Raw genomic sequence first — 23,576 nt, 5'->3', positions numbered from 1 at the left:
CCAGACTAGCCAAAGGGATATTCCACACCATATGACATCATGCTGAGTATATAAACTGGGGGAAGAAGGAGGAAGGGGGAGACATCTGGCATTATGGCCTTTGTCTTCCCGAGTAACCGTTACGCATGGAGCCCTGCTGCCCTGGGGATGGCTGAACACCTGCCTGCCCGTGGTAGGTAGGGAACGAATTCCTTGCTTTGCTTGTGTGTGCGGGTTTTGCTCTACCTATTAAATTGTTCTTATCTCAACCCCTGAGTTTTACATTGCTTTCCAATCCTCCTTCCCATCCCTCTGGGTGGGGGCGGGGGTGGTGTGAGCAAGTGGCTGCGTGGTGCTTGGTTGCCAGCCGGGGTTAAACCATGACACTCCCTCAGCCCTTCACCATAAGGGAGATGCTCCATCCCCTCATCTCTGCATCCTCTGCCAGCCCCTCTCCAGCAGTTCCCTGTCCCTCTGGAACTGGGGAGCCCAGCACTGGACGTGGCACCCCAGATGTGGCCTCACCAGGGGAGAGCAGAGGGGAAGGATCACCCCCCTCGACCTGCTGGCCACGCTCCTGCTGCCCCTCAGGATCCCACTGGCCACCTTGGCCACATGGGCATGCCCTGCTGGCCCATGGGCAACTTGCTGCCCACCAGAACTCCCAGCCTTTCTCTGCAGAGCTGCCTTCCTGCAGGTCACCAGCCCTAGTCTTACTGCATAAGGTTGTTCCTCCCTAGGTGCAAGACCTCACACTGGCCTTTACTGAACTTTCTGCAAATTCATTTCCTCAGAATTTGGTAAAGAAAGCCATTAGGCAAACTTAAGACCATTAACATTACCTTTAATGAGCTGTTGTACTAGTGTACTGTTTGGCCCCTTATCTGTACTATGCACAATACAGTTTGCTATCCTTGTCAGATGACCCATATAGCCATGCCGTCTTCCTCCTTCAGCCCTGCAAGAAACAAAAGGAATTTAACTGCCTGCACTCAGAGCAACTGTGCTATCATATTTCGTTATAAAACCTGCCAGAGTCAAGAAGTTAGAGAAGACAAATAGAGTAGGTGTTCTTAAGCAGAACACTTGCATCCTAAAACCAAGAGGTTCACAAAAATACTCAAGAATTTAAGAATCCAACTGGTTTGGCTACATTGAGCCAGCTTCAAAGACTTAACAAGCATGTAAACTACCAAGAAGGAAGTGCAGAGTTTCTGAACAGGTTATTTCTGCTTTCACATTTGTGTGTGTGGGTAGAAAGAAAAGCATACAGCATTACCAAGATAATGACAAAATTAACAGATCCACAATTTTTAGGAAATTTCTGTTGCTGAGAGCATTTCTCAAAACTCAAATTACACTGAATGGTCTCTCAGAGCTTTGAGCATATGATCAAAAGTTAAATTCTTAAATCCTAAGCACACTCTACTATTGCAGAGTTTCTTAACATTACATTTAGCATACAGAGCTGAAATGGCATGAACAACTGAAATTTAAGTTAGGATCATTGCTTTCCTGACGTTTAGGAGTGACATTTAAGTGAACACCAAAGATACAATTACAAGGCAATTCAAAGATTTTTTTTTTTTTTCCCTTGCATACAAAGATATAACAGAACTGCTTTGTAGAAACAGGAGCTACCAGTTTTTAGAGTACTTAGGAGTTGCTATGATCAACTGGAACTGTTCTAGATCTGACCAAAGAGCTAAAGTGAGAGCTCCAACCTGGACTGAATTTCTAGCATTTAGCTGCAAGTTAACCAGATATTTGCGTGTCAGCTTTTCAAGGTTATGTGCTTTTAATATAAAATAAGATAAAAATCAAGTAAGACCCACTCAATTGGCTAGACAAAAACCCCATGACTGAATTTTTTGTAAATTGGCAGCAGTTCAGCAAGTAGCTTATGCTATGCAAACACAAAATCACATTACTTGATCTTCCACCACCATCATCACCATCTCACACAGAGGTAACTAAAATTATATCAGTGCTAGATGTCACGAATGAAACAGTATCACATTGCTCACAGGAGCAAACTGACAAAGAGATTCCAGTCTTGTTTCCTTGACTGCTTAAGCAACAAGTCCATTCAAAACAAGCAACACATGATGATGGCAAAGGTTATTTCTAATACAGGATATACCATAAAGAACATTTGTATTTGACAAAGTGGATTGAATAGTCACTGCCTAGCCAGAAAGTCTAGAATATGATTGTATCCTCTGTTAGCAAACACTTATTAATCCCACTGCATCAAACAGCTTTTTACTATGTCAGGTTTTTACCAGCAGAAAGCATTTTAGAAAACTCCATTTCCTGAAGCAGCGAAGGTAAAAGTATTTTTATCTTAAAGACTTATCTTTTATATTTGGAGTCATACCCACAAAAAATTGGATTAAGGGGTGAATTACTTAGCCTGATTGTTTCTCGCCAATCAATTCTTTCCAGATAAAAGCACCATCTGAGGTTTACTACAATATTTTCCATATTAGTATTTGCAAATGTGACACTACATGTCTAATTCACCCATATAATAAGCACTTGATCAAAAACATTCTTATCCAACCAAAGAATAGTTTTAGGTTGGATCTACGGAAATAGCCTTCCATACGTCTCTCCTATGAGAGTCTAGATCCTGTTAAACTTGGCAGTTCTCTAACCTCAGGAGAATATGATAGAACACATTTGGGAACACATGTTTTCTATAGTTAATAAATTAAGCCACATTCCCTTGCTTCATACCATCCTCTTCACCTACTTCAACACCCTTATTTTCAGGTCAGTTACATTAGCCACATATTTACTACCTGATTCACAACAAATAGGAAGAGGAGTATTCTGGGGAGTAGAACTGTCTCAAATAACACACTAGCAAACCAGCAACACTATCTCAAGTCACCTAACTCAGCATTTTGACAGGTCAGAGCTAACATTTACTGTTCAGTATCTCCTGAGCCAAAGGAGCTTTCTGAAAGCTGTTTTACCACCCCAGGTGAAGACTGACTTTTTTTTGCTCTTGTTGTGAATACAGATAATGTTAGCTTCTGAAATTTCCATCCTTTCACAAACACACACACTTTAAAAAGTTAGTCCGTGCTGCGGACTTGGCTTTTACTACTTAGGAGTCTGTTGCTCCCCAGTACGTAACGTGCCTTGATGTGTTCCTAAGTTTTCCGTTGCTTACTGGAGAGAAGTACTGCCTGTCCTCTCAAAACTTAGGGTATGTTTCTGTACTTGATGATGGGTAGACTTCAAAGATCACAGTAATATCTTATACATGGCAAGAGTGACAAACTACTGTATTCTCAAATAGTCATGAGAAAAAGCATTAGAATGCTACCAAAAGCAGTACAAGAGAGCACTTTAATCCAAATATTAACATAGATGTGTTTTTAGGACTGGTCAGATGAGTTACGAATTGGCCATACATTCATTTCACAATTCAAGTCTTATGCAGGTAATTGCAGGGAATGAGAAAACTAGTTACTCACTGTTTCTTCTCATTCATCTCCCATGCTTCAAGTATTCGTTCTATTAATTGGCACTTAAGGAAGAGCTGTCAAAGAAGCAAAACATGCTTAGCAGCAGTAAAGTGGAACACTTACTCATTTTACAATTGATTCTAACAAATACTAAAGTCTTACAAGACAACCAGTTCCAGGTTCAGGATAAGTCCTTTCATTATTAAAGGGTTTAAAGTTCAGAAGCAGCAGTCAGATCCCAACCAGAAACCTAAAAGCTAAACCTGTATTAATTCTACTTCTCCTTATAGCTGCTGAGTTGTAGTAGCATGACGCTATTGAAATAGCAATTTTAATTCTTAACTATGCAATTTTAATACTTAAGAGGAACAACTTCAAGGAAACTAAATACTTGCAGCTCTGCACGCGTGCTCACTTTGGGACAACAAAACTTAAAAAAAAAATATTCTTGTTCATCATACACATAACTCAAGTAAAATTGGGGTATACTTTATGTAAGAGTAACTGCTACGATAGCCTGAACACAGGAGAACTCAGGAGATTCCCAAAAACCCCACAACTTACATGCTTCAGTAAGAGATTGTCCCCAGTGGAATCCTGATCTGTAATTGTGCCATTTTCTGTGCTTTCAAGAGGACTTGCAAGAATCAATGCAATACAGATTTCTACTTGAGTATGCAAGAAGTTGTTCCACGTATACTTAAAGAACATGTCCTGAAAAACAAATTCAACAAGGTTTACAGAAACCAAGGATGTTTCATTAAACATAACCAGTAGACTCACCCCAACAAGTTATCTTAATGACCACGCTAGAATAAATTCTTTGAGTTTTACAGTAAGTATTACTGTGCAAGCAAAATTTGTGACCTACAAAAAAGTTAATTCTTGTGCTGGCTGTTACCTGAACACAAGCACCACACTATCATACTGGATCAGAACAAGAACTCAGCTGTAACTGGATTTATCCTGGGGGTAAACAACAACACACTTTCAAAGGACAAAGGGAGGAACGACACTCCCCACTTCCACTCTTTCCGCCAGCTACAGCCCAGAGGGTCCCAGAGTCAGAAGGGTTATTTATGACCTCAGTAGCCCTTGACATGTTTCTTTTTCCACTTTACCTTCTAGCATCTACAATACCATTATACTGTGCTCCTCATTTCAGTGAGATTCCTTACAAAGTCGTATTGACCTGTTTTGAACCAGTCATCTACTAATTTTATTCTATTACAGCATGCTACCCCAGATAATCTAGCTGCAGTTTAAGATTAAATGCCTTACACAGTAGAGAAAAATAATGAGTTTGGATATGTTTAGTCATTTAGTCATGTTCCCAATTCTCCACGTTTTTCCTTTTAAACACAGTAAAGACTTTTTTTTAAGCTTTATGTTGAGTTTTTAGACTACTTACTGCAAAATTCAAATGATTGCTGTCACTGGTAAAATGAAATTAGTTATGGAAATGAGTGCAGTGATTGGAACAGTATTAAATAATTTAAGTCTCATTCAAAAACCAGCTAAAGATCTTCAGTTTTCCTTCTAATGACATCCTCCCGTAAAGATACTCTACCAGAACTAGACAGCTGCTTTTCCTAAGTTAAGTACGCACAGTAAAGCATGTGCTGTTTCAGCAAACAGCACAAAGCACCGGTAAGTTTATACGGCTGTAATAACTTTTCTTCCGTATGTAAAACCGGCAACAGAAAAGCATGTTCAAAATTCATGGGATTTAGTTTACAAAACAATATACTTAAGAATATGCCAGTGTTCATAGCATGTACGTTCCCTTGGACAACACATCTAGAAAAAACGTCAGTTACAGTGAGGTTAGGTGCTAACTTGTATGAAAACAGCTATCTGCAAACCCAAGTTGTACAGAGAAACTGAGATGAAGATATTACAAATGCAGCTGCATTGATTAGTCCAAGGAAAAAGGGCTTTTAGACTAACAGAATTTAGGGCAGAGAAAATATTTATACTTCAAGTTTGCAACCGCCTTCTTAGAAGCAGAAGCTTTGTGTTGTACTCGGAAACTGCAGTGTAAGTTCCCTCATGTTTTGATAGTTATTTTTTAACCGATACTTGAATTTTTTTTGGTCAAGCTAAACACAAAGAATATGTCCTACTATAGTTGAAATACGAGGTAGGAAACACTCGAAGTATACATTCCACATTAGCAAAAAGCAGAGAGTCAACTGAAAGTTTGTTGTGCAACATTTTGCTTTCAGGTGTTTGAAGGCACAGGAGCTACCAAGAATAACTGCCCCTTTATAGGCCAGTACCGAGATACCATTTGGTGTACCACATGAGAGACAAAGGGGTTTTAAAGGAACAACTTGGGAAAAGAATGAAAACAGCAGGAAAGCCTTGAACACAGCTGAATACTTGAGAACATACAGATGAAAAAATAAGCTTGTTCAGAAAACCACTTCATGTATTTCTAGAGGTGTAAATAAGAAACCAGCGAGCAGAAGAAAATGTTGACTTCAGACTATCAATTTAACAGTAAAGCCCAATACTAAAAGTTCTTAAACAGTGCAACAGAAGCCACACCACAGATAGGCAAAAAAGTTAAGGTAGGAAATACACGACAAATTTTCTGCAGTGACAGAAAAAAACTGACAAGATCTTAATAACAATCCCTAAAAATAAAGGCAGCAGCATAAACTTCTTACCAGTATTACTCCTATGCTGTTAAGCTCTATAAGCTCCTGATTCACACTGCTTGTATTCGTCTGTAAAAGGCTAGATATTAATCTAATCACGTTTAAACGCGTGTTTCCCACAGGTGGATCCAATACACCCCAAGTTGTCTTCATGACACCTTTCTGAAAATGAAACAAGGATATAACAGACCCCATTAAAATACATAAAATAAGCTTTTAAAAACCAGCTCATTACTATGCACAATGGTAAGAGCAGTGCTTAAAAATACAATACAATCAATCCTTGAGCAGCAGTCTTACCTTCACTGTGCAAAAAAGCAATTTTCAGTTCTGAACACTATAGCTTATTTTAACTCCATAGACAGGAAATAATAAAAACAGCCACACGAAACCAGTGACATTGTAAAAACCGATGGTTAACTACAGACAGGACCTCAAAGTAGATGCGCATTCTACCCAATCTTGAAATTAATTAGGAGATACTACTTGGGAAGTGCTTCTCCCTGGTGAAGCCAGCCATAGTCTACATTGTTCCAATATACACAAAACAGCTAGGTAGACAGTTTCTAAATATTTAATGCCTCAACCACCCGACCTTCACGTACCTGAAAACAACTTCATTAAGCAACAGGCTTCTCTAGTATCTTATTCTAATTTTAGCTGGTTAACAAATTGGAACTGATGTCACGTAACTAAGTGCCAGCCAATAAGAGAAATCTTGTGTTAGCTACTGTAAAAGCTAAAAATCTAGTAGCAAATATGCTAGGAGCAGGAGAATTCATAATGAAAATGTCTTCCAACCTTAAGGCACAAACAGGTTTTCATGAAGAGACCACTACTGCCTTCTGTAACACTGAATGTCACTTTTGCCTGACCAGCACCACCCTTGCATCAGAAAAGATAAGTGACAACCTGCTAGCTCATTTCTCCATTCCTTACATAAAGCAATGATCTAAGGATGGTCATTTAACTAGTGCTTAAAACGATCAGATTCAGTAACTCTAACTCCACTAGATGACTTACTCAAATGTCTAATCATCAGAAAATACTCAAGTACCCTCTGTGACCCTGCTTTTAATGTAATATAGACCTGTACCTTGCCACATTGTTGCAATAAGCAAAAGAGTTTCTTTGCATTATCTTTCTGCATTTGGAAATCCTGAGGTCTCATCTTCTCCCAGATAAAATACAGTGTAACACCACCTTAACTCCCTACACATCTGGTATTTCATACACCTCAGGTCTTTATTTCCACTTTGGCCCACAGGTCCTTCTTTCTTATGGACCATGGCACTCTGTTCAGGGTGCAGCGCCCCAGCTGAAATTCTGCCAGTGAAAATTTGAGTGGAAAAATATGAAAGGATCATAGGTAACCCCCCTATTTATACATCTTCTATTTATCTTTTTGCAACAGCCTGACACAGGTAAGTTGCTTAAATCAGTTGAAAAGCCCAAAGAATTTAACATGCCTGGAGTGCCAGGTGCATGCTGTGGAGCTGGTCTACTTGTGTCCTGGGCAAGTCTAGAGAAACGTGGGCCATGCTGAAGTTCCACACAACTGAAGCATCCATAGTCTGTGTTTCCTATTCTGCCAGGATTTCCAAGCGGGGTGGGGGTGGGGGGAGAGAGGACCCACCCTAAGAATATTTAGCAAATCCCTTTTCATTGCTTTCAAAAAGTATGAATTGCTTCAAGGCTATTCTGCCAATTAAACAAAGTTTAAGCTGGAAAACCCTATCAAGTAGCACAACACACTGTTTCAGGGACACTAATGAGCAGCAAAGCTCACAAGAGGCTGGGAAGGAGGCTGGGTACTTGCCCAGACGTTGTCAAACTGCATTTTGTCTGTTGTTATAACCTGCCTAAAATACAGCCATATAGCAACAGTCTTGTTTCAATTAATTTGGTAAAGTTAGGTTCACTTACTTTGGAGGCTCAAGTAAGAGTTCATGGAAGGATGAAAGTCGTGCTTTTATGGCTTCTAAAACACTTTTGTTGACCGAATATGTTGAATTGCTCATGCCTGGAGGACAGATCTCTATATGGCCTTCAAATCTAACACACACAAGCAAATCTGATAATTAATATCAAAACTAGTTGTAAAGCATCTTTAAGGTATGATTTTGAGAGTGTCACAGTTCTGAAGGCACGTGAAAAGAGGAGGCCAGCAAAAAGATCACGTTACAAATACAAATTAAGTGTGAATTAATGGTTGAACAAGACTTTTCTAAACACCATCTCTAGTATTTTTTGGTTTATTGTGCTTGAAATCACTGATATAGTTTTGAGATTAAACACTACAGCTGTTTTTTCCTCTTTTGAAGCAGATCAAGAGCTTCATTCATCTATCCTGAACAAACAAGTTGAATGTACCAGAGATCTGTTCAGCGGTTTCTCAAAATGAAGTTGTAATAAAACTCTGAATTTAAAAAGCTAGAACCCATTCGTTGCACTGTACATATTTACTCTATTCCTTGTATGCAGAAACAAATTGATGAAGTGCAGTTAGTCTGATCTGTCACATGACAGTTAACTGGCCTGCAGAAAAGACCAGTCACTTGGTGAAATTGTAGCAATGCCAACTGCAATCACTTAGTTTCCTTCTACTTACACGACAGACCACAGAAGTAGTTCAGTCATAAGCGTACGGAAGACACTTGGTAATGTTGAGCAGTAGTTTAATTAAATTACACAGGCATAATTTAAGCCAAATAAAAGACTTACGTCTGTCGTCGTGTCTCAAGTAAGGTCAAGAGTATTTGGATTGCACTGACTATTGCAGATTCATTTTTTTCTTTATGAAAAATATTAGACAGCAGCTGCTCTATGATTTCTTGTCTGAAAAGAAAAGCATTGGTATCAGATACAACACTACTTCAAGACAGAGCTGTTAACAGAAGTAGCTACCATTTACCTATGTAAAATTAATAAAGGGATAATAAAAGGAAAGCCAGTAGCTATTTCAAGCTAGCAGGTACCGCTAGGACAATCACTCCCATCCTCACTGCCACAATGATATTCTCCTATTAAGATCACAGAATCATTTAGGTTGGAAAAGCCAGATCAAAAACCCAATTCAGCTTGCCGGAACAGCCACACAAGCCTAAAACCTATAACCAAAAGAGAATACAGAAGCACCTCCTCTGGCAGAAACACACACCTAGATTAACTGAAAACAAGTAAGTGATCAAAGCCAAAGTCTCCCATGCGTACACTGCACAGTATCAAACTGACCTCTACACATCTGATCCCACTTGGCAGCGCAGGAAATATTTTAATGAGACAATCCCCACCCTCCCCCCCATGAAGTCCTCCATGTGGACTCTCCTTACTTGCAGAGTATTTTTATTAATATTTTTTTAAAGTATTTATTTTAAATCACACAGATGACAGGTAGCCAAGAAAATTCACCTGAAAAGCGGGGCTCTCCATTTCTAAAGGTTTTCAAGGTCAAAAGTTAAACCCCATAATTTTTATGAACTGAAAATAAAATCAGAAATTCAAACCAACTTACTTCTCTAGACTGGCAAGCAGTGGATCTGGTTCTGAACTGTTCTGTACTTGTAACATCTGATCTCTGCTTAGACGAATAATTTCACAGAGTGACTGTGATGCATTTGAATGCCTCTGGAACAGAAAAACATAGCTTTTCACTGTAAAGTAATAACATACTGGACTAATTCTTCAATGAAAAACTGTGAAAGATTCAACTCCGAAAGAGTACCCCAAAATATTCAAGCAATAGCTTCATGCCATAATTAAGACTCAACAAGACAAAAAACCCTTGATGCATGGGGCAAGAATCTATTTCCAGTATTAAGATAGCAAAACACTAGAGTTTAATCTTCAAACAGCACTGCACATGCATAAAGCTTTGACCAGGATCTGATGGGGGCGGGGGGCAGTGGGTGAAAAAACCCTATACATCCTCCCTCAAATGATCCACACCTAAACTGCTGAAATGAGCAAGCAGAAAACAGTGAAACTAAGAAGTTTTCACATTACGTTGTACAACTTGCTGAATAGACAGACCCAGAACAGTGTCAGACCAATACTTACATCTTCATCTTGAGATGGATGTACTATTTCCACAAGCCGCTGGATAATTCTCTCCTCATTTAGCCACTGAAAAGTTTTTGTGGGCGTTAGTAACAATGTCATCCAAGTGAACAAACTAAATGGATAGAAACTAACCAAAACTAGTTGTTTGACAATTATCACAAGTCATACTGTTGATATTTCTAAAAAAGGACTAACAATACTTCAGAAGACAGGAAAAAAGTAAAATCACTGTTTCTGAGCAACTGTAAGAAAGAAAGCCTTATGTATAATTTTAAAATAAACTTTCTGATGCCAAAAAGTGTTCAGTAAGGTCCAAAACATTTTTAAAACTGCATCTAGCAGTGTTAAATTAGATACTGAAGACGAGAGGAAGAGACTAGCCACTCGGGTTCTAAGCTGTCCCCACAAATGCTCTGGCTCCACTACAAAAGTATTGGCAGCTTGAAGCAGAAAGAACCCCACACGTCTAAGAAATAAGCTTTGTAAAACCAGCAGAAGATAAGCCACTTTACAGTTCACACGTCAAACAAAAGTCTTTCAAGACATTTTACTTACATTTAACACTTCTTGCCGGGGCTGTGGAGGTTCTATGCAAGTCAGTAGTCTGAGCAACAAGTCCATGATTGCAGAGGTCCCTATGTGCTTAATAATGAGGTCTACAAAATCATGCTTCCTCTTTAAAAAATCCACAATCTAGAAATTAAGAAGCCAGTTTACATTTGCTTATCTGGATTTTACATGGTAAATCACACCAACCAGTTTTGATTCTCTCTCCTACCAAACTGAGAAAGTAAACGAGAACATCTTAAATGCTTTTGCCACTTAAAGCTGCAGTACAAGGTGAGATAAAATAATACACACGTGTAGAGTAGCAAAAGTGGCACTTTTCATACTATATGCGGTATGTCTTGGTCCTCCTTCCACACCCAGCTTGCTGACCATGAACTACTTATACCCCAATGCACAGTCAGTTTTCCTTTTGGTATGAATTACTCTCATTCCTGCTTAGTGAGCAAAGCTCAACACAGCAAAACTTTTAACATAATCAAGCAAGCTCTGTATTTGTTTCTATTAAAGATACAAAACAGTCAAAACTTAATTCATCCAGGTATGAGCACCAGTCATTGCAGCTGATGGCAGGACTGGGCCACATGAAGAGACTACAACAATGTTTCTGAACAAGGACTCAATATGTCTGGTCTTATTTAGTAAGAATTCTTCACACCAAATCGGACCCACTCCCACTGATTCAATTCAGCTACCTTCACCTCTAACAGCAATTAATGCAAATATCGCCACATAACATACTGAACTAAGCTAAGCCAAAAAGTAAACACACACACTGATCGCACAAATAGCTCAGAGGCAAATCTGAACCAAATACATGTTACTCATCCAGATTATTTCTTAATCATGTGCATACCGTAAAAGAAGTTAGCATCTTCAGCTAGTATGGAAGTTGGAACACTTTTGACCCTGCTGCTACCCCTCAAACACACAGTCTTAAAGCAGCACTACTAAGTAGTACAACTTTATTAGAACACTTGTTACACTGGAAAGCTTGTAAATATTTACCTGTTCTGGTTTTCTGCTTATAAGAATACTTAGCACCTTGCTGAAGAAACTGGCCAGTAAAGGGTTTAGAGGAGATTCATTTAAGAGGAAGCTGTACAGTTTCATAAGTAAGGATTCTTCTTCTCCCAGCCTATCGTTGATCTGTGAGACATCCGATGTAAGCAGCTCACAGGATATGTTTGGATACCTGGGGAAAAGAAAATAAAATTATCCACCACTTATACTTCAAAGCTGTCATATTTCCAGCTCTGAATTCAAAACCTGGTAAGGCTTTTGACCAAGTTTTCAAGCAGGGTTGGTCTGCACTAATTAAAGTGGCAAACTATTGCAAGGTAACATAATTGCACATTTAGCCTACAAGCTCTGTTTCTTCACTTAAGAAATGGCCTACTCTGATCTTCAGTAGCAACGGGACAACACTAGGGAAGTGAGGAAAAGAAAGGGCATGCTTTTATTTTAAGATCTATTGTTAAATCCATCTGTTCAAATACTGATCTCATTTCAGAAGCCACTTCATTTTCTGAAGGGAAAAAAAGTTAATTACCAAGAAATTAAGCTGACTGATAGTACTGCACCAATACTGGGGAAGGAGCAGTGTGTTTGCCCCTTTCTAACATAACACTGATTATATTAAAAAGGTCAAAGGAATAGCTTTAGGATTATTTTTATATATATATCTCAATTATGCAGAAACTCAGTAAGCTAAGTCTGACAAAGCCTGCAAAACTAGCTATTTCTGACTCAGTGTCATGAAGCAGTACTACAGTTCAGAACACTGAGTAATTAAACCAAGGTGTCATCAAGACCAGTAATTTCCTGCACTTGACAGCACTCTCACACACTCACACTAAAGTTAACTGACAGCATCAGCAGCTTACTCCAAGTGAAAGATGCTTCAATTACAAACTCTACTAGTAACACTTACAGGAGGAGGTTTGGTTTACCAGAAATTAAGTGCTGCAACTAAGAGTATAGCTTATTTCACTTTTTTTTAACATACTGTTTTAAGAAAAAAAGCAGCCTTCTGCATGGGCAACTCTGAAGTAGGCCAAAATGGCAGAAGTGCTTTATATGAATGCTAGGTTGACTTTTGAGTTTGAACCTTCCCAGCAAGGTAGCTGAACTCATGGCCATACCAAATTATTTCAGTTCTAGGTCTACAAAGGAAAACACCAGCAATTAAGACATTAAGTACATTCTTTCAAGGAGTGCTACATATGCTTTTGAATAAGCATCTTCAAAACATCGTACCGGTCATCAATAAAAGCTAAGCACTTAACTAACTCTACTACCCAAATAAGGTTTTTCATTCAACTATTTTCTTACGAAACACAACTACAAGATTCTTCATATGAGTTCTGATTATTTTTTTTAAGCGTCCTTTAAACAGCAACTGGGGTTTGGAAGCATTTGTAGGTAAGAGGCTTTCGTTTAGAAAAAACGCAAATACATAGAACGATTTATTTAAAAGTTCTACAAAGCCCACTGACGACAAACTTACTCTATAAAGATACCAGTATTGTACTACACACCAGCATGCAGGGATTCAAAACACACTATCAAATTAACTGAAGTTACCCTTCTTTCCACCTTCCCAAATTTCCCCCACCCCCAAGAGTTTTCCTACTTATATCGAATTTTTTCATCCATGTCTTGAGGTGGCTCTTCAATTATAAATGAAACTAAGTCTTCCAAACATTCTGACTTCAGCAGAAACTCTATAAGTTTGCGATTCTGAGCCTTGCACTCTTGCAGAACATCTTCTTCATCCATCAATTCCTTCAGTGTTACATCTTCTCTCTCTAGAAGTGTATCTATGTGGGATGACGAATGGAGATCAAATTTCCAAAACATGCTGGTCTGGATAAGAAGAATACACATAAAGCATTAAGTTTACAAATCTATTTAAGCAGTAGTATTATTTGTAGTATCACTTCATAGTAGTACTTCATAGCTTTTAAGCCCAGAAGTATCTGCACACAGACATTTTCTAGAACTCACGAGACAACAGTAGATGCTGATGATCAAAAGAGTTACAAAATCAGGCTTGATTAAAGATGACTGAATACTATGTAGTAATTTTTGTACCTTTAGCAATAGCCAATATTCTATCTTCCAAAGATTAAGTTAGGCAGCTCCAGGGTTTTACTTACATGAAAGGAACATGCTACTCTCCACTAAAGAAAAAGGGTAACTTTGATTTCCAATTTACTGAATTCACTCTTCCCAACTTCTATTTTTAATCTATCCACTGTGTCTTGGATTCAGAACAACTTGCTCAGCAATTAAGAGCTAGGGAAGATAAAACGGGCACTGCATTAATGCACTAGAGTACCACCTCTACCATTGAAGAAAATGCCTATGAAGGTAGAGGAATTTTAGTAATTTTAACTTGCAGGCAACAAAGTGCTGGAGCCAATTTCAACACTGGACCTACTCTCTCACTGTACCTCCCTCCATAAACTCAACACAGGAGGAAGAACAAGGGACAATAAAATATCTTACACTAAGATGTGAAAGGGCAGTGGCCCCAACCACTGAAATACTGTAACAGGCCGTAACAAATGCGTAAGGATGAGCAACTTCATCTCCCCTTACAAAATGCTACAGCACCTCCATGTTAACGCTGTTGCCTCAAGACACCTTTGCAAGCAGCTGCTACTGAGACAACTGTGCCAGCAGAAAAGATTCAGCCTACAATAGATCCAATAAACTCCTGCTTTCACCTCTCATTAAGCTCAATACGGGTATTTGCTCCACTCCCCCCTCTCCAGAACAGGGCTTTTACATGACATTTAACCTCTGGCATAGTATCAGCTGGTCTTATAGCAATGTAGAATTCAAGTGGATTGAAAGAGATACTACAGATAGTGGAGAACATTAAGAAACTTTTCCTTCCTTACAATTGGAAGCAGCACGGTTTGAGCAGTACTCATTCAAATAAGGAAAGAAACACTCCTTTTGCTCCTTTAGTAACTGCCTTCCAAGTGTGAAGGATTAATTCAATACATTACTGCTGTACATTAGCAACATCAGCTGTGAGGACATGTAGTTACTGCAGAGAATGTAGGTGAATTTTACCGTTTTAGCAAGAAAATATCTGTAAGCTGCAGGCTGTATGCAGGAGCAAGCTTAAAGACAATAATCAAACTATGCTTTTGACATACACTCTTATAAAGACCTAAAATCACCAAAACATCTAATTCTTATGCAAACTGAGGTGGTAGACAGCTTTAAACATTTATTTCCAAGTTAAAATGGATTCAGCATGCAACTACAGCTACTTAGAATGGTGAAGTGTCAAATTTAGTACTTTAGCAGTTTTTAGAAAACAGATACAAGTCCAAGGATCCAGCAGAACCCTTATGACTCTCCATTAGCAAGACTTCCAGTATTTGGCCTAAATATCGAAAAGCCTGGTATACTCATTATGGAGTTGTCAGAAGTTGTAAGCATACGTAACTGCCCCCAGATTACACAGCTTTCTGATTCTGTTTGACTCCCATATCAGAAAAGGTACAGAAAATTTTAATTGCGGTATCAGTACTTATAATCATCTGAGATCCTATACAAGGATTAAGTGGTTAAACAGAAAAACAATCTTTTATACTAAAAGTATTAGTAAACTTACAAGCAGGGTTCAAAAGACTTGATCTCACAAATTAGCTTATACAAAGTTATTGAAAATACCAGCTTGTGGGTATTCAGGCTACAAACAGACTTACTGTAAGCAAGTGAAACTAGTGCATTGTTAAAGTCAAAGGATTTATTTTTTTTAAGCCTCTACAAAGTAGATCAAATCCCTCCCCTTGCCCCAGTTAGTGAAAGGAGCATCGTTGCAAGTAACCACAATCAATGCTAATTCCAGATGTAAATCCCTCTGCAGCGATTAAAGCTCATTTCAGTAGCTTCAACATATTTCTCAGTTACTTATTTCAAGAGAAATTCAACAACGGAAAATAGCATCAAAAAAAAAAAAGGCATACTACTGCAAACATGTTACTGTGTTATTTCACAAACTGTCGCCCAGGCAAGCTCTTTTAGGGGTGCTCCCTCAACATGTCAGGTGGCGGCCAGAGATTATTCCATCACTTTTCAACAGGAGCCCAGGTCCTTTGAAGTAAGGAAAAATAAACAACATAAAACGTGCCAAAGAGGAAGTCCAGGAACCCTGAAGAGAAGAGAATTTTCTTAGGCTTTATCACTGGTGATAATCTAGAATCAGCCTACCATAGTCCTGAATTGAAGGTTTAAAAACAAGAAGTTACTGTTATTTTTCCCACAGCCTACTGTTCTATCCTCCCTCCCAAAACCTACCCATTCTGAAATTTTGAATTATTTTCTTTTTTTTTTTTTCACATTTCAGTCCCACTAACACTGTCAGAATTACACTTTACGTCCACAAATCAGGAGTACTCCTCCCAATATTTCACTATCTGCAAATTTATGATAAATTCCGCAGGTCAACTGGGTTGTGTTAGTCCCAATGTTCAACTCCATTGCCAATATAGGCAGAAAAATCACAACACTTGGATTGAATGCAAAAGACTGCCAAATACACGACACACTCAAGATTAGATACCAGAAGAAGCAGAATGATCCAAGATAATACTGAACACACTCAGCTATGGAAAGAAAAAAATGTGTTAAAGTTGGTAAAGCTGCTGCAGATATTTGACTGTCTTTTGTAACTTGAGTTAGCTTTCCATAATCTCTGAAAGTTCCCAGAAAGCAAGACTAAGACTACCAATTCATGTAAATTTAGTACTTCTGAAAGTTTACATCAGCTTGCTCATGTACAAGTTAGGACAATTCAAGATCCTAAGGAACACCTAGCTTTCAGAAACACATTGCTTTGTCTTCTTGGTTAATATTGTTAACAGATTCTTCTCTGAATGAAAGCTGAAATAAAAGTTTACTGTATGGAATGTTAACGCAAATGTGAACGGAAAGCAAGCAGTCCATCAAAACAAAGAAGCCTATCAACTGCTCTGAGATACAGGTAATGAAATCCTCACTTAAATTGTTTGCTAAAGGGAAGAAATAAAGCTGTGAAGCTATCCTTTCAGACCAGAAAAACATCTGAAGTCTATTTGCCTACTGCAGCTGAAGAAAACTACACTGTGTATTTTGTTTAACAGTAACTACTATGTGGTTCTTTCTAAAGACCAAATGCTTAACTGCCATCTCCATCAAAAAAAAAATTGGTAACAAGTGTATCAGTAAGTTTCTCTGTAGCTTTGAGTGGACATGTAGCTGTCAAACACCTTTAGCAGATAAGAGACATTCATGTTTTCAAGCTACAGGACAAAAACGTGAATTCCAGTCAAACAAGCTTCATTTCAGACAACGCCTCCTATACTGAACCTTTTAAAAAACAGTTGTTACATTCAAGCATCGAGAAGTCCCTTTAATAAATATGAAAACTATTACAAATAAGCTGCTCATTTAAGTTTAATTTCTAAGCATCACGCTTCAGCAAAACATGAGAAACATACTTTGCAAGGAGGTACTTTCAACCTGGTACCTCACACTTCTTCCTAACAGTTGAGTATTGGTAGCTACAAGCAGATACAGGGATCCAGACCAGTGCAGAAAGCAAACTGGAAGGGCCTCAGCGAACCAGCTGAAGGCTGTTACCTGACAACTGGATGGTCAAAGCACATACACACCGAGCTTCCAGTAGGAACTTCACAGATTGTACAGCAATACCCAGTTTCATTTTTCAAGCAAGAGAAATTTTTTAAAAAGTTTAACAGTGTCAAGCTGAAGATTCTGTAATATATGAAAGTGAGAAACGCTACATAGAGAGTTATAACAAGAACTGCATTATAAACTAAAAGAAAATTGGAAGTTATGTACCATCATGTTTTCTCGCTATAGGGGTCAAATGCACAGATGAAAAAAAAAAACAAGTTACTTGTACACCAACAACTTTTCCATGATTGAAATACATCCTAAATTATGTAGACTGCTTCAGCAAAACAGGTTTTTACAATTCCTGTATAGCAACTAGCAAAAGACAGCTTAGTCATTGGATGCAAGGAGAGCAGCCACCAAAGGAGTCTACGGTGCCACCACAGGCTTTCAAGGTCATATTTCTTAACGATAAAAGCATTTCCAAAGCAAATAATCCATTGCCTTCTGAAAACTAAGTAGGTAGGTAGGTTTGGAGAAGACAAAGTAATGAAGATAAATTCTTATGCTTTTATCATTAAAAGAGAATCTACCAACATTAACACCTTTAAATGCATTCAGTGATTTCTTCAAAACACTAAGCATGCCCTCCACCACTTTCCCATAACCGCAGTTAGTCCCTAGCCACATTTAGTTAGTTTCCAGTTTGGGGGTTGGGGGTGGGTTTTTTTTCTCTCCTTTCTCCAAACAACGGACAGTAATTAGACACCATGCTAGCATTTAAAAGTGCTTATTCTGACACTGATAATGGAAAACAAAGCTAAGCCTGAGTGCATATCTGAAAAAATTTTAGTGCTAAACAGAATTACCAGTCACTCAAGCTGACAGAAAAGATATTCCAGTGGCTACTTTTTAAACAGCCTATTTCACTGCCAGAGCATCACTCCTTGTAAACCTGGTGTCTACAACTGCCTGTCCTTTGCAGGCTGGGGCACAATTCCTCAAGGCGTTAGATATCCCAGAACCTATTAAGTGGGAAAATTGAGCATTTATGCATTTAGTCTGGAATCAAGGGCAATTTGAAGAAAAACAGTACAGCAACTGAACCTGTAGCTTGTTTATCTGGACCAAAACAGTCCTTTGCTGTAAAATAATGTTAATTTATAGCAATACACAGTTATGCCGTAACTGAATTCTCCACTTTAAGAATGCAAGAAGTAATCCCTCCTATATGGCAATGCACTTACACTGCTGCTTCTACACTGAAAGTTCAGGGAGAAAAAACATTACAGAATTCTTTGTCTTCTATCCCATTAGAATAGTATGGGTTTTAAATAGCGTTCAAAACTCTGCTCTTAACTATTCTTCAGTTTTATTTCTAAATACTTTGAGTACAATAAAGACCATACTTACCCAATAACCTATATTTTCAACTAAAGCAGTGAGGTTTGTTCTGTTATTAGCTTGAAAGATACAAGCTATTGTTCCAAGTCCCTAGCTTTAAATACATTACATTAAAGCCAGTAACCACAAATTAAAAAAAACAGTAATACAGGAGAGTTTTCATGGCACAGTTTCCATTTCTTAAACAAAATGCAAGGTTCACTTTATATAGGGTAAAAATCTCATGTGAACACCAAGTAAAATGTAGTGGTCTCTTCAGTATCAGAACAGACTGCTTAGGCCTCAGATGTGAACCCTAGTGGAAATCATTTTTTGAGAAATACTCCACTACTTAGACTAACATTTAAACTTTCATAAGTTAGTGAAGTTTCCAAGAAACTTTGTGGAGGAGGGAGCCAACAGACCTTTTGAAACTAGAAAGAACAAAACAGAACACAAACTACAAACACCTTTACCTCAACAATTCAATACATATTGCACCCATATTTCAAATACTGCGCACAGTCCTATTCCATTTACAAGAGGACACAGCAAACTGGAAAAGATACTGGAAGGGAAACAAAACCAACCAACTCTTTCACAGAGTGCTGGGAAACCTTGCACAGGCTAGCCTCACCTTCCTTCTCCGCCAGCAGGGCATCTGGATGCTTATTATCATTAATTTGTAAGATTCAAGAACTGTGGGGGAGCACTCCTCATAATTAACCTAAGCAACATTTCAGTGTTTTGAACTATTTGCAGGTAAAATTTCACTTACATACCAAAAAACCAAAACACTGCACCTTCTCCCAAATGCCAAGAATTCCTGGGTAACCACATGTTTTGAATACAAGACAAACAATTCAGCATGTTCACGGCCTATTGTACAATTTAAGCTTGTACTACAGATACAATTCCTTCCAGCCGTTACACTCATTTACGGCACATACGCTCCTCACCTCAGCTAACTCCTATACTTTCAGAGGGCAACTACATACCCCAGTGAAATGCAGGCAAAAGACCCCAGGTAGCAGTCCTTTCTTGACTGGGAGAGAAAGTGTCAGAAAACTGTATGAGGACACAGGAGTTTCCATAACATCCTCTAACAGCTACTGCCACCTCCTCCTAATGCAGGAAATTATCTAATAAATAGGGACTTCCACTCCCCTATCTGGCAAGGGAAGAAGCAGGTTGCAGAACAGCTGACAACTGAGACAGAAGTGAAACCACTTTGACCTTTACTTATCACACTAGCTTCCCTTATTTATACACACTAGCTGCACTTTTACCTACATCAGAACTATAAATACATCATTTTTTTACATTATATAGATTATATCCATCATGTGCACATATAATCCCCCTTCATTATGAGTGAATGCCCCAATGATCAATTGCTTTGACACACTGAAGTACGCAAGTCAAAACTAATTAATGTTTACTGAAAGACACCAATCCCTCAAAATTCAAGGTCATAACCATCCAGCAAACATACAAAAACCAGCTGAAATCTAGTTTGCAATGAAGTTACAAGAGCAATTTTATACCAAGCAACAGGTGTATCCTTGTAAACTCCTAAGCTCTATCTCAACCCACAGGTTAATAAGTATTAATAAATACACAACTCTAGTACCTACAATAATTAGGAGTTAGACATTCATCTCCCCCGCTCAAGTAGGAAAGACAAATCCTTTTCTATTTTGGCTGTTAAAGTGGATTTACATTTACACATTTAAAATATTAATTGGTCACAGAATTCCTACAGATTCTTCATATTTTAAGTTCTCTCAGTTATCTTCAAAACTGAAAAGAAGATATCCCATGTACTGAGAAAAGCAGACTGTTCCATAATAATACAAAAAATTTAGGTAAACAATGCATAGCTACCCAGAAGAGAATTTTAAACGGAAGCATGCAGTTTAGTATCAAAGGTTCAGTTGCAGAAGGCAGTATTACCATATTTCAATGTAATAACCTATAATGCTAAACATCATTCATACCTAATATATGTCAGTTCATGAACACATTTGCTTTGAAACTCTTCCAAAGAATTGGAGGCTGGGCAGCAGATACACCTCCTGGCACAAAACCAAAACACTTTAAAACATGCTCCCTGTAAAACAAATAGAATAACCACAACAGTGTGTCTAGATGACCCTTGATTCTCATTGTAAGAACAAAGTGGGGCAGAGAAAGAAGATAGTGCAACAGCAGGGTGGGTTAAAAGACAGAAACAACCAGCTAGAAAGCAGTCAGAAAAAAGCTGCAAGAGAAGGGAAGAAACGGCCACACAAAGTCTGAACTGCAGAAGGAAAAGCAGCTTAGAAGGTGGTAAATCTGAACCTACAGAAATCAGGTAAATAAGTCTTTAGTGGACATCAGGGACATGAAAAACTTAACACATTCAGGAACCACTTAAGATAAGGCTTTATAGATGCAGAAGCTAAAACTACTGCTGTAGGTGAAGTTTAATAGTTTCTTACCTGTTAAACAAAAATTTTTTAAAAGTTAAAAAAACAGAACGATTTCTATTTTCTCAGGCTTCTTGCCCATTACAGGGTATCCTGGCAACAGCAAAAAAATCTTTCAATCTACAGTATTAGCAGATTAGCAGGACTGAATTAGGATTGAATTAGATGAAGCAGATTTCTTCCTACAACGACAAAAAAAACATTTTATAATTTAATACTGGTAACACGTTCTACTAAATAGCTAAACTATTTATAATAACTGCACAAATACTAAGCATTGCTTTGCAAGGAATAAGACATACGAACTGAAGAAGGAAACAACATGCTAGGAAGAAAAGTGTCTGCTGGGTGCAGCATACTCTTGAGAATAAATTCAAAAGCAGCTTGTCATCTGAAAGACTTTTAAACCAACTTTAAACAAACACCCCCCTTTACTTTTGGGAGATAAAGGAAGAAATTTCTTTGCCTCGCTGAAATAAAACTGACTTTAGAATCTGCACTTGACTGTGGAACTTAATACAAATGCAGACTTCTTTTTTACAAACTATTAGCAATGTCATATGAAGTAACACCTTCAGATCCAGAAGACCTGAAACATCCATTACTAGTTTTCTGCAGCAGTCTTTTTCTATCCTCATAATTATTCTCATTGTATTAACACCTGATTTATCCACAAACCTGCACAGAAATAAATGTACAGCATTAAGAATGCCAGTTATTTTGGCATAAGTCTGTATGAATAATTCAGCCAGTTTCAACCTGAAATCAGTTTAACTTGAAAAAAATGACACAGTCCACATACAGACTTACAAAGCAACCAGCTGTTTTAAGACTGTATTCTGTCACCTAAATTTCATGGCTAAGACAACCTCTGCTTTCAACAGTGTAATTCTTTCAGTATAAACCAAAGAAACATTAAAGAGTTTAATGAGGTATCCATAACTGACTTCCAAGTGACACTTACCTGCCTGTGCTTTGGTCAACACCAAATAGGCAAGAAAAAAGCATCCTATCAATTGATGCTTCTTTCTGATGTAGCTGTTTCTAGTAGTTCTAAGATGAATTTCCAATACAAAAAATTCACCTTCCCTTTCCATCAGTTAAAGGGCTTTTTTAGTTTGCTTTGTAACACAGATTTCAAGCAAGACCAGACTTTTGTTTCATTTGGAAACATGGGTAATATTGTTCATGGAAAAAAAAAGTAGAAGTACTAGCAACTAAGAAGGGTTGCAAATACAGTAGTATGTTAACTCATGACAGTGACTACCTAGTATTTGGCTGAAAAGCTCTGCTATCAGTATGTCACAAACATATTGTCAGCTAAAAAAACCCGCCAAATCATGCACCTCAAATGCATTTCAGGTATTCTGCTAAAGAGAAGAACAATTTAACTTTACACCTCCCATGTTAAAGATAAGCTGTGTCTTCAATGCTGTTTCTTGATCTTTGCAGATAACCTAATGCCTCTGTCAACCAAAAGATATATACTACAAATAAATACCTCTCAGATGAAAAGCAACTCTGGCATTCTAGTTAAGCAATCACTCAATGAAAGTGTTTTTTCTTAGCTTTCTTAGGGCTAGTAACTTTTGTGGCTTGAAATATCATGTTATCTCCAACAGTTCTGGAACCAAAAGCCACCACATCTGCGTTTTACTCACAACGGCACAAAGGCTTCAAGCCTTAATGCACACAAACACTAAATACAACTTTCTCTAAGGCTATTTTAATAACCAACATATACGTGAACTGAAGGTCAATGTAATACATTGATTGGCCGTAGTACTTTCAAAGGTCACATGTGTTTTCATCCATAGACCTTCAGGTCTGCATGTCTGGTAGATGTGTCAACCCTTTGTGAGTCAAGTGACTAACTAGAGCTGAAAAAGTAAACAAGTGTACTCGACCTGGACTTAGTTTAGTTTACTGAAGTTTCATCGGTTATCATTTCTGCATTTCAAATGCACACCTACGTTCAGAAATATTGCTCCAAGAAGGGAGAGAACATTACTTCCTCAATGATGTCATGCGGAAGCAAAACAGGAAGCCTGCTTAGCTTAATGCACTTTCAGAAGAGTTTACAAATTCTTAAAGATACTGTTCATAGATATTTTGATTGCCAGTTAAACTGCCCAAATGAAAGCCACTATTATTCATCCCCTTACAAGGATGTCTTTCTGACATTTCTATTCCTCTTTCTTTTTGAAAAGAAAACTTCAGTGTCTAAATCCCATTGTTTAGCACCAGAACAGCCAGCTTCTGAATTAAATACAGTAGGATAATAAACACACTACAGTGTAATCAAAATTAACAAGACACTA

The 23,576-nt window shown here is 38.1% G+C and overlaps 1 protein-coding gene across 1 annotated transcript in view; it reads right to left on the bottom strand.

Moving 5' to 3' along the window:
- The window catches only part of PPP6R3 (protein phosphatase 6 regulatory subunit 3), a 47,656-nt gene extending 26,913 nt beyond the window's left edge, over positions 1-20,743 (bottom strand). Inside the window, 13 exon segments of the mRNA XM_037403068.1 lie at positions 822-937; positions 3,471-3,535; positions 4,026-4,175; positions 6,137-6,289; positions 8,050-8,182; positions 8,852-8,965; positions 9,642-9,754; positions 10,187-10,252; positions 10,745-10,882; positions 11,765-11,951; positions 13,392-13,624; positions 15,751-15,877; positions 17,405-20,743. Coding sequence (XP_037258965.1) covers positions 822-937; positions 3,471-3,535; positions 4,026-4,175; positions 6,137-6,289; positions 8,050-8,182; positions 8,852-8,965; positions 9,642-9,754; positions 10,187-10,252; positions 10,745-10,882; positions 11,765-11,951; positions 13,392-13,624; positions 15,751-15,762 — 1,480 coding nt within the window. The 5' untranslated portion in view covers positions 15,763-15,877; positions 17,405-20,743.
- Positions 20,744-23,576: the final 2,833 nt, after the last annotated feature.

The sequence above is a fragment of the Falco rusticolus genome, chromosome 10 (genome assembly GCF_015220075.1).
Source record: "Falco rusticolus isolate bFalRus1 chromosome 10, bFalRus1.pri, whole genome shotgun sequence".
In the NCBI taxonomy this organism is placed as follows: Eukaryota; Metazoa; Chordata; class Aves; order Falconiformes; family Falconidae; genus Falco; species Falco rusticolus.
The sequence above is the reverse complement of the archived record's forward strand: the minus strand, read 5'-3'. Positions and strand labels throughout refer to the sequence as shown.